At 28.7% G+C, this 12,183-nt stretch overlaps 1 protein-coding gene across 2 annotated transcripts; it reads right to left on the minus strand.

The window, feature by feature from the left end:
- Positions 1-7,419: 7,419 nt before the first annotated feature.
- On the minus strand, positions 7,420-10,176 carry LOC124833127 (DUF538 family protein (Protein of unknown function, DUF538)). 2 transcript variants are annotated; one of them, XR_007028398.2, is made up of 3 exons: positions 9,640-10,176; positions 7,762-7,820; positions 7,420-7,659 (listed from the first exon to the last, which is right to left on the minus strand). XR_007028398.2 is itself a non-coding variant. In XM_047307515.2 (2 exons), exon 1 carries the CDS (start codon positions 10,115-10,117, stop codon positions 9,644-9,646), a length of 474 nt encoding a protein of 157 aa, XP_047163471.1. In that variant the 5' UTR covers positions 10,118-10,171; the 3' UTR covers positions 7,420-7,659; positions 9,640-9,643. The 2 variants fall into 2 exon arrangements, 1 of the variants encoding a protein (XP_047163471.1); XM_047307515.2 differs by lacking the exon at positions 7,762-7,820 and having other exon boundaries at positions 9,640-10,171.
- Positions 10,177-12,183: the final 2,007 nt, after the last annotated feature.

Below are 12,183 nucleotides of genomic sequence, written 5' to 3' on the forward strand. Positions count from 1 at the left end.
TACTAAATTATCAATGCTGACAAATGTAAAAAGATACATTGGATGAAAGTTGTGTTAAATGTAAATATATTCGTTAATAGATTGGAAAATGCGTTTTTTAATTTTATAATAATTTCAAAATAGTATCTATCATGAATTTCAGTTAGGTGGGTAAAAAAAAAGTATTTTATGATAAATTAAATCATTATATGTCAACAGCCTATTATTTAGCTACAAAAGTAATTTTAAAATTTGAAGCACTTAAAGTTTATAGAATATTGAGAAATAAGGCCTGAAATCTTTTTAGTTATAGAGTAATAATCTGTATGTATTATATTTTGTTATATATAAAAATGATTTTTTTATTATTTTAAAATTAATTATTTAAATTTAAGTAAGTTTAAACTCGGTTTAATGTAAATTAATGTTTTCAATCTGACACATGATTAATAAATTAGGTCGGATAGACCTATTTACAAAATGAGTCAATCGCGCTTTAAAGGTAATATTAATTTTTTAAATTTATTATGTGTTATATGAAAATTTAAACAGATTATAATTGATAGAAACAATAACGTCAAAATCATTAAAGTATTTTAAATTAAATTAATATGATTTTTTAAATTACTTAATTCACGCTAAGAATATGAAATATCTAATTATGAATTATATAGTATTAATTTTATATATTATGATTTGTTAAATATTAAAAAAATATTGTTTAATATTTGTTTTAAAATTTAGGCAAACCATTTCCTGATAATGAGTTAGGTCAAATAAATATTTTCAGTATACCCTAATAAATAAATAAGTCAAATGAGTTAAAATGGATCAAATTTAAAAACAATGATCCATTTTTACAAATATAATATGTATTTTTAATTTAGTGAGTGTAACGTTAACATACATATGATTTCAAGAACAACAGAAGTCGTATATAAAATATATTTAATTTAATCATTAAAAATGTGACGTGTTTAGTAAAAAGAATTAAAAATAATAAAAACATGAAACTTTTAACCCCTATGCTTTGCTGGGAAAATAGGTGTATGGACAATAATGTCCCTATGTTTTTGCTTGAAAGATTAAAAGTCATGTGTATTGCAACTGTTTTAGCTTCAGTTTTACGTAATCTCCATCAACGGCTGTACTTTTCATCAAAAAGATTTGAACACAGTAGCAATAACCTACTCAACCTAGCACAAATTATTTTCAATTAAATTAATTTTGAATTGATGCAAATTATATTTAAAGTTCTTCCTTGAAAAAATAAATGTTTAATAAACTCAATAGGTTGAAATAATAAATAGGACATTTTACATTTGTATCCCTGCGAAATTATTTTAGATGAACTGTATAAGCTTTGTAGTATTTTTTTATATACAAAAAAAGTGAGTTGTAATATCGATGGTGAATAATAGATTTTTTTTTTCATCAATTATAAAGTAAACGTGTTAGGTCAAACTTGCTTTAAATTTCCGTGATTGTTCCACCTTAATTAAGAATCTTAGTTTGACTATGTGAAAATACATTTACTTTAAATAAAGACTTGAAAAGGAATAGCAAGAGGTTTTCTATGCATGGCAAAACAATAATTCAATTCCATAGAAAAATGTTCAAGAAAAAAGTTATGTTACCAAAAATAATCATGAAGGGAAATTTATTTGTAAAAAAATTTGGATGTTTAAATTAGTAAAAAAGAATAAGTAAATATATGAGAATAATTATTATCCGATCTATTATCCTTAATTAGAGATGTCAAACAAATTTATTTTATGTGTATTATCTAAATTCATTTTTATTTTGAAGAATTTATGTATTGATTGGATATAAATATAGATAATACTCAATATATTCAATTAGGTATGCAAACGGAGATCAAGACACATATGAGTATGTTAGGAGTAACAAATAAACTCGCTTGTATAATATTATCCGAATTTATCTTTATTTTGACGAAAAATTTTCGCATTAATGATGTATGAGTTATTCTTTATGTTTTCAATTAGATAAAAGAAAGAATATGTGCATGTTTATCTTATTTCGTTCTCATACTCCTGATATCCTTTTATTTCTAAATATTTAATATTAAAAAAACAAGAATAGTTCTTTTAAAGTTTTTTGCAATAATTTTTTATAATTTTAAAAATGAATTAATTGATATTAAAACATTAAAAAGACAAGTATAAATGCATAACACATGTAGAAGGTATCCATAAGGATAAATTGTTTTTAGAAATATGTACGATAACTCGTCATCTTAACTTATCATAAGCTTTCATCCACACACACACACATATATATATATATATATATATATATATATATATATATATATATATATATATATATATATATATAACACAATCCTCCAATCAAAAATAACATTAATATCATCAATTATTTTGTTATTAAAGTGGAAAACAAATTAACGAAAGAGTAAGAGCAACAAATTGCGATGTCGCGGGTTGTAGTGTGTGGGTGAGAGAGAGTATGGAGTTTTGAGAAAAACAAATATGATAAATGAAGAAGGTGGATTAGGGTTAGACGAGTGTTTCTGATTTTTTTCGTTGGGGTTACAATAGGGATGACAAAGAAAAGATTGAAGTGAGAAAGATGAAAGAGAAAGAGTTGAGAGAAATGAGGGAAGTGAGTAAGAATTTTGGGATTTTTGTTTTTTTTAAGTTTTGAAAATGATAATTATTCAAATATTTTTTAACTTAAAACTTAAAATTCATAATATATAAAAATATTTTTATCTACTAAAATTCAGTATACATTACTAAAATGTATCAACTTTTTGTCTTATCTAATTTGATCTAATTTTCACAAGCATAATGACATCAAAGGAATTGGTAATTGGCCTGGAAAAAATCAGAAACACTCGTTGTTAAACAATTTCTTACAAAAAATGACTTTATAATGAATTTTCATTTTATAATTTTTGTCGTATATAATTTTATCTAATTTTCACAAGCATAATGACATGCAAAAGAATTTGTAATTGGCTTGGAGGGTTTTTTTAGAGATGATGAAATTAGAGAGGTTAGTGAAGATGGTGAAATTGAAGAGATCTTGAATGAACATTTGCCTGAAGGTGAATATGTCAATGACTCAATTCTTTACAAAGACAAATTGTTTAAAGACAAGTGTTTCTGGTTTTTTCAATTGGAGTTACACTAGGGATGACAAAGAAAAGGTTGGAGTGAGAGTGAGAGAGATGAAAGAAAAAGGAATGAGAGGAATGAGAGAGGTGAGTAAGGGTTTGGGAGTTTCTTTTTTTAAGTTTTGAGAATGAAAATATAATCAGTATACATTACTAAATGTATCAACTAAAATATATATATATATATATATATATATATATATATATATATAAGTGATGGATGAAAATAATATGTATTTATAGATGATGCAGTGAATACATATTATTTTCATCCATCACATATATATATATATATATAGTACATGAAAATCAGGCTAAAAATGAAAAGGATAAAAAGCACTGACAGGGTAAAAAGCTGATTAATTAAATGTAATCTTTTTTCATCCAATTTATTTCCGATTCACTTGATCAATCGTGCTCCTACAAAATATCAAAGAGATTTTTCTCGAAGTTAATACGTTAACATTTAATATTAACATATAAAAGCGATGAACTAAATATAAAAAAAAAATATAAGTAATGAAAAAATAGTAGTGAATAGGTGAATAGTGGGGCCTTAGGGCAGCTGCAGAAGCAGAGAAAAAGCTACATTAAGCAGTGTTTTCTGACGTGATTGGTAGGTGAATTCTTCATCCTATCAACTGCGCGTGAGAATAACATTATCCATTTTTTATTAATTATTGTTAGCTATTTATTTTTTTCACTTTATTATTTCCAATATTTTATTTTACTTTATTATCGACGCACACTATTGCTGGAGACAAAAAGTGATGTTTGGTGCCTCACACAATTCGATATCATCTTTCATTTATGATCAAAATAAATAAATAAAAGGATTTTTTTCGAAAAAAAAACATTTAAGAGATATAGGATATGATTATTTAAATGTTTTTAGAAAGAAATTAATGGTATGATGATTAGTTATAAATTAAAGTTTGTAAATTAAAAGCGTGATTATAGCCACAGCATTGCCGATGTGAAGCTAAGAATGCAGCTGTATAAAGCACAGAAAAAACTACGTTTGTCTTTTGAGTCTCATGTTATTATTAATTTCGTTGTACTAAATAAATAATTTCAGAGACAATCATTGACACAGTGTAATTGATTTATTATTACAATAGGATTCAAAGTCAATCAAATTATCCTTATTTTTATGGAAGAGTTATGCTTGAGGTGTTAGATTACGAAAGAAATACATAATTAATGAGTAATGATTATTTTAATAGAATAATATCAACTTTAACCGTATTTGAATTAGTTAATGAGAAATTCTTCATCCATGGCAGATGAAGCCGTAAAGGTTTGTTTAATATTATACTAAGAAATTGCATCACTGTAACATGAAAATGTTTCCTAAAATGGTCCTTAAATTGTCTGTATTCTGCAAAATCTGAATTAGAATGCAAAATCTGTATTAGAATACTTAGTGATTTCTAATTGGTTTGATTTATTATATGTGGGTATATAACTCTTCATTTTTTAAAATACCTCATAACTCTTTTTTTTTTTATGGAGTACTAAATATCTATCTAAAACCCCTACTATGTATGTTAGATTTGAGTACATGGACATACATCAATCTCCCAACAATGCATTTCTTGAATTTTCAAATTTTCTTTTCGGCATTGATTGAGATTGAACTTGTCTCATTTAGTAATTGGAGTACCATGTACTTTAGAATCCTACATGCCAAACCTTTTAAGCACTTTTTCGACATAATTTCTTTGTGATAATCCTATAATATCTCGAGATCGATCTTGTTGTATCTAAATTCCTAATACAAATGAGGTGTTACCAAGATCTTTCATTTTTTAGATAAAAATTTATTGGTTTTGTGTAGTATGTCATATTGTTGGTATTAAACAATATGTCATCTACATATAAGACTAGGGAGATATACCTGTATCGAATGAATTTGTGACACACAATCATCAACAACATTCACCTCAAAACCAAATGAGATAGTTACTTGATAAAATTTGTGGTACCATCAACAAGATGCCTATTTTAGCCTATCAATGGATTTTGTTAGTTTACAAACCATATTCTTTGGGTCTCCTGACATAGAGTTTTATGATTGCACCATATAAATTATCTTGTCAATATTGCCATTGAGAAACATCATCTTAACATCCATTTGATGAATTTTTAAATCACAGTGTGCAATAAGAGCCATTGATCTAAAAGAGTCTATCGATGAAACTAGAGAGAATATATCTTTAAAACGAATCTCTTCCTTTTGAGTATAACCCTTCACCACAAGACAAACCTTATACCTTTTTCACATTATCTTTGAAATCCTTTTTGGTCATAAATATTCACTTACAACCAATGAGTTTCACACCTTCGGTAATGGGACAAGTTCTCAAACCTTATTGTCTTGCATGGACTTATACTTCTCATTCATTGTTTCAATCAACTTTTCTGAATTAGGATCTTGCATGGCTTAACAGACGGTGACATGGTCATCTTTCATCATACCATTATTCTTCTCATTTTCTTGGAGAAATATCACACAATCATTTGGAATGACACTTCACCTTTCTCTCATGGATCTACACAAATATTCTGACTCATGAAATACATGTTCTCAAGGATCTTGAGTTTATTCTTATAAAGGTTCAAAACTTAGAAGTATTGATCTTGTTTCATCAAAAGCAATTATATGAATCGGATATGGAATCGTGGTTAATTCTTCTTAAAGAAAAAGTCTCTAACCTTATTAGTCATCTCAAACTCAATATCCTATATAGTAATATTTGTTTCAAAAATATTATTTAATTTGGATCATAGATCTCATAATCTGGATCTTTCAAAATAAACAATTGTTCACTATTCTAATGTCTAATCAATATATATATATATATATATATATATATATATATATATATATATATTAGTTAAAAAAATGTTAATTATATTAATTTTTAATTGGATTGTATTACAGTTGATCATACACATAATAAGGTAAAATTCTAATTATGTTAAAATTTTATTTGAATTGAATTTATTAATAAAATAAATAAATGATGTAATGATCAGTTTAGAAAAAAGATGATCCAAACTGCTTTACGATTTCATTGAATCAAAGATGCTGAATAAAATTTATGATTTTAAGATTTAAATATCAATTTTATTATGACACAATTAGTCTTTTGTTTTAACTCTATGAAAAAAAATGACCAATTATATCATTTTCAAGATTAATTTCTCAACTATCACCTTTTATCATTTACTGTTGTAATTTGGTTTTTGAGGAGAAGCAACGAACTGATCTCAGAAAATAAAATAAAATTATAATACCACCTTCTCTAAATTCAACCAACAATACCAAACCTACTTGCATTTAAATATAAAAGAAAACTAATCATGTCTTTATATTTTGTATCATCAACTAATTTATCAGACATTTATTAAGATAACATGTTGTCATCAGAGTTGGCAATTCTTTTAAACTTGTCATACTAATTTTTTTAGAACTTGAAAGCGGAACTTTCATTAGCTTATATTGTAGTTATTTAAAATTTTAATATTATTTTTTTTAATTAAAGTACTCAGATATGTGTAGTTATGAAACACCAAACTACTTCTTGCCTAGGACCCAACACAATTGTTGCATGATGGAATTGGACAATTGATATGGTCTATTTTTTGTAATAACATTTCTAAAGTTATTTTATTAAAACAACATTTAAATTTGAAGCTTTTATCTGTTGTAACTTTTTTTTTAAAAAAAATACTAGAAATTTCTAATAAATAATATTTTTTTGTTCTAACTTGCCAAGAAGCCATACACCAGACACAAATAAACATCATTAACTTGTAATAAAGATTAAATAAGTTTTTTATTCTTAATATATTGATTGTCTATTCTAAAATATGTATCTATTTCCTTCATATATTTTGTTAAAAGAAGTTAAAATATTAATGATAACAAATAATAATTAACAACGTTAGAGTCTCCTCTTTGCAACATTTTGTCTCCCTTGTGTATTTCTTCTCATATTTCGCTTTTTCTTCTTATTCATAAAGTTTTAGAACATATCCAAAAGAAAAATCGAAAAAATCAAGAGAGGCATCTAATTGTTAGGAGCCTGGACATTGTGAGGGGAAAGTAAGAATAGGGTTTTGCTGTGCACCATCATATCATTCAATCATGTATACTCACTCATACACAAAACCTTTATCAACTTCATAAGCTTTTATAGGATTGTATATAAAATAAGTTTAAACTAATTTACAGTGCAAGAAAAGAGATTGGATAGCAGAGAATATTGAACATGAAGCGTAGAAAGTGGCCTTATTCAGGAGTCCAAGGAGTATTGTGACCATCAAGTGAAATTAAAGTAGATTCGTGGCAGCATAAATACGACTATGTAAAAAGTATTACAAGCCTTGTAAAATATTACACATAACAGGAGTGACTTTAAATTATCTGCACTTAGTGGACACATATGGATGCTATGCTATCTCATGACATAACACACCAAGACTCAGAATAAGCAGCGAATACCCTGCATGCATAAAGGAAGATAAGATATACAAAATAAAGAAGATATAACAAAGTAACTATAGCATATTAAATAGTATCATTCATAAGTCAACTTAAGAACAACCTGTTTCATCAATGCACCTAAAAAGAAGATATAACAACGAGATTTCGTGACACGAAAACCTGACATCTCACAAACCAAAATAAAAAGAAACAAATCATATTTAGAAGTCACATCAAAGCTAATACTTAGAAGTTCAATGGTCAAAACATGAACAAGAACCAGAGACTCAAAGCAAGACATTGAGAAACACAACAACGGATCTGTGAAAATAAAGCAAATGCAAAGAATACTTCAGAGCTTATACAAAGCTCCAAACTCATACAGCCAAACAAAATCCGAAGTTATAGTCGCTAACTAAGTAAACAAGTCAGTTTCTAAATGAAGTAATAGCAGAATAATCTGCAACCAAACAAAAATATCCCAACCGTCTGTAAATGTTAAAACCAAGGCAAACTGTTCAATGGGAGAATTAATGGTACCAATGCCTGAAGGCAGCTTGTAGAGATGGAACGATGGAAACAGTATCTCAAAACATATTGTGGGCTAGCAATGAAACAAAACCAAAACAGTATGGTGGTCAACAAACAGATGCTGTTGACATATTCAGTAACCATTTGCCACAGCCAATAGAAAGCTAGGAGATATCAGGCTCAACCAACCACCAAATTGCTAGAATCTCTTTTGCAAGTTGCCTAATTAGAATAGAATATAAACAATTATAAAAAAGAAGTGAATAAAATGAATTAACCCTAAATTCTACTAATGCACACGAATTAGTTTTCACAAATAGGATTATATAAGATCAAACATGAAACAAATAGATAATATACCAAAATTTTATAAAAAAATTCAATACATTAATACAGTACCAGACATGTTCAAGCAGGATATTTTGTAATTTTGAGGGTGACAACAGTGTTGTGAAAAGTAAAAACAGTCAAAAGGTGGAATTGTTTCAAAATCTGATATGAACTAATTCAAAAAAAGAATTGAGGGCATAATTAATACATCACAATAGCTTTCGCCAGCCTTAGCAAAACCTTACCATGGATCTTCGTGTGGAAGAAAAGATAAAACATGGTTGGCAGAAGGACACAGTCCATAAAAAAATAGTCAATTCTTACACACCAAGTAAAATCATTAACAATAACTGTTATGCTTATAATCATATTAACAAAAACCCAATTACATTACCAATATTCTCCAAAACTTAATGATGACATTTGAAATACTATATCCCATAAACTACACTTAAACCCAGAAAAAAGGGCAACGTCGGCTTGCAATTCCACTACAAGCAACAGATCAGACTCATGATATAACAGACCAACAAAGTAAATTTTAATTTTTTTTCATGGCCACGTGTCACCGTTATTCTTTTGTAAAATAAAAAGACAATCATGGAATATTTCAAGACATGAAAATGAAAGAACCATATAACAGTGGAGCTTTCTGTCATTCTATCCCCATCCAAAACTTTATTCAAATTCACAGTACATTACAACAACAAAAACCACCGAATAAAAGGAGTAACCAAATCATCAAAAAAGATAAAAAGAAGCAGAATTATAAATCCAGAAACTATTCTGAAAGTCGAGAAACCATTACATAGTTAAAAACTTTTATCGTCTCAACTAATTTTCACGCAACATATACTTCAGTATTATTAAACTTTTTTTTTCAATAAACTGAATAACTCGACTATATGTTATGTAAAGATTAGTGAAGCCACGAACTCCGATTATGAACGACCGAGATTATATAATAATTTCTCCTCAATAGTCAGGTCAGACTTTATTTTTAGCAACTAAAAAAGAAGTTAAAAGCTTATCGATAAAATTAGCATATTCTAACATAAAAGCAAATTACATATGTGTGCAACTAATAATCAAGGTAAATATTAAGATGGATGAAACTGAGGAGAAAAAAGAAACTAACCTTTTCATGAAGAAGAGTGTTGACCCTCGCACGCGGGGCTATCATCGAAATTCTTCGATGGATACTTCGCCGTGACCATGCCGACCTCGAAGACGATATCGTCGCCGGAGGAGCGGATTCCGGTGATCGACCACCACTTGAAGAGCGCTCGAACCCTAATTCCGTCAAGTTCCGCGATTTTCCCCTGCACGATTTTTCCGGAGATGGTGTCGGAGTAGGTGGCAACGTAGTTGTCCGGCGGGAGCGTGATTTTGCACGCGCCACCGAGCTTGACGGTAAACTCCCCGGTGGTCCGGTTCACGGCGTATCCCAGGACGGTGGTGGCGGGAAGAAGACCGGAGGGTAAACCGTAGCTGACGAGCTCCACGTGAGCCCGCGAAAGCGTTGATTTTGGCGTTTTAGGGTTAGGTTTTTGGAACGAATTGGCCACGAGATTAAGAAGCAGAGCAAGCACGAACAGGACCTTGGGATTCATCATCGCGTTTCCGTTTCGTTTCAAAAAAATTTCAAAATTTTATTTTCCTCTAGTCTTCTATATATAAAAATGAAACAGATATTTTTATTTTTATATTATTTTTATTCGTCAATTTTGATATCTGTCACGATAATGACGAGACTCTGGATATGAGGATTTTTATCGCGAGAATCAATGCAAGGATCTTTCAACACGAACGGAAAAAACGACTTCCACTTTTGACTTTTGGGTTCACAGAATTGGGCCTAGACTGAATTTGATATCGAGGCCCAGCTTATGAAATGAGCCCGGCCCAAACATGTGCTAATATCAATTTCTAATTTCGAACACGCATTAATCCTCCTATTATGTTTACAAAATACATTAATTTTGATGTTTTAAGATATATTTTTTTTAATAAATCAACATCAATGTATTTTGAAGGTTTAACATATGACAACACACAAAAAATCAACAAAAAAAAAAACTTGAACTCGATGAGTGAAAAGGATAATAATTCACCAAAACCCAAAAGTATTTCTTCTATATACTTTTTAAAAATTGTATATTTTTAAACATTTTTAATTCTATTTTATATTTTTGGTAGATTAAAAGCCTGTAAATAATAGTATGAACATTTTTCAACGCTAAGAGACTTCATTTTGACCTAATTTTACTACTTGTAATTCCATCAAACCTAATTTAGAATGTAAAGATATGAACAAATCTAATGAAGGTGACAAAGCCAAAAGGTTAAGCATGACATCTCAAACATCATCAAACATGTATGTCCATTGTGTTCTTAACAACATGCACATGTCTTAGATTAGGCTACAAACAAATTTAGACCTCTAACTAAGAGAGGCATTATATATCTTTTCCTCCATCTGTTTTGCTGTCTCTTTTATTTTTTATGATTGATGACAGAGGGAACTGTGATGCTTGTGCAAGAAGGAAAAACACCAAATCATGCATTTATTTAATGGTGATGACTACATTAAGCATGTCAGAAAACCATTTTGTGCTTTATCTATGTTCACCCTGTTTGCTTGTGACTCAATTAAGCTTCTTTTAGTCTGTGGCCATGACACCATTATTTTGTTTGCTCCCTGGGACACTTTTTGTTTAGTAATTCCAACTTTCAAAATAGGATAAAACTCGTGCATAATGGACCTTCTTTTTAATTATTCTGGAAGCAATAACCATAGATTTTTGTTGCTTTAATAATGTAAAGTATGAACATCACTGGCCAGTGTCCACCCAGAAGAGTTTGAAGTCAAACTTTGAATACTCTACTGCTACAACTATCTATCTTGTTATCATGTCAGTGACCCCGAAGTTATGGTCACTGCTACGTGACTGCTAGTTTTCAGTTTCAGCAAGCATATATCTGTTATTTGTGATGGAAGCTTTTAAACACAAGAAATTGTTGTTTGCTTTGAGATAATAGTGTGGTAGTTTGCTACATTTTAACAGAGAACTAATGCAAAGTATGACATTTGTGGAACAACCTGGTCAAACACAAGTGAAAATTTTAATCAGTGTACACTATGTTGATCATAATCTTTGTATGAAAATTGTAGAAAGTATAGATTTTAAGTTTAACTCAATCTTATAAAATCAGTTTGTAAGATGAGATTTGCATCCATTTATATATTATAAATTGATTTTATTTCTAGTCAATATGAAACTTCTAACACATCCCCTCACACCGAGGTATATACATTTCGAATACGAGATTCGACATTAATATATAATCCGATAATGGATAGAACCACATGTCTATACAAATCTTGCTAGGATAAATTTTACCCTTGATAGCATCTTAAAGAGTGAATTTTAAGCTTAACTCAACCCCATATCTCATCTTAGATCTACTTTGCAAAATAATGGGTGCAAACCACACAATATCGTATGAAGTATTATCTACTTTGGAATTATTACTCAGTCACATGTTTGTTTTAAAAAAACAGATAGTAAAATAGAAAAACTATTGAAAGTATTTTAGATCTCGATTTCTAGATAATATAAGACTATTTAACGTGATACTTGCATAAATATAATTAAAAAACAATTATGAGTAATATAAA

This window comes from Vigna umbellata, chromosome 4, assembly GCF_029865625.1.
Source record: "Vigna umbellata cultivar VRB3 chromosome 4, Vumbellata_1.0, whole genome shotgun sequence".
Classification (NCBI taxonomy): Eukaryota; Viridiplantae; Streptophyta; class Magnoliopsida; order Fabales; family Fabaceae; genus Vigna; species Vigna umbellata.

Excerpts from the sequence above, each read along its gene's own strand:
- LOC124833127 (XM_047307515.2), bottom strand. The coding sequence starts at position 10,117 with ATGATGAATCCCAAGGTCCTGTTCGTGCTTGCTCTGCTTCTTAATCTC.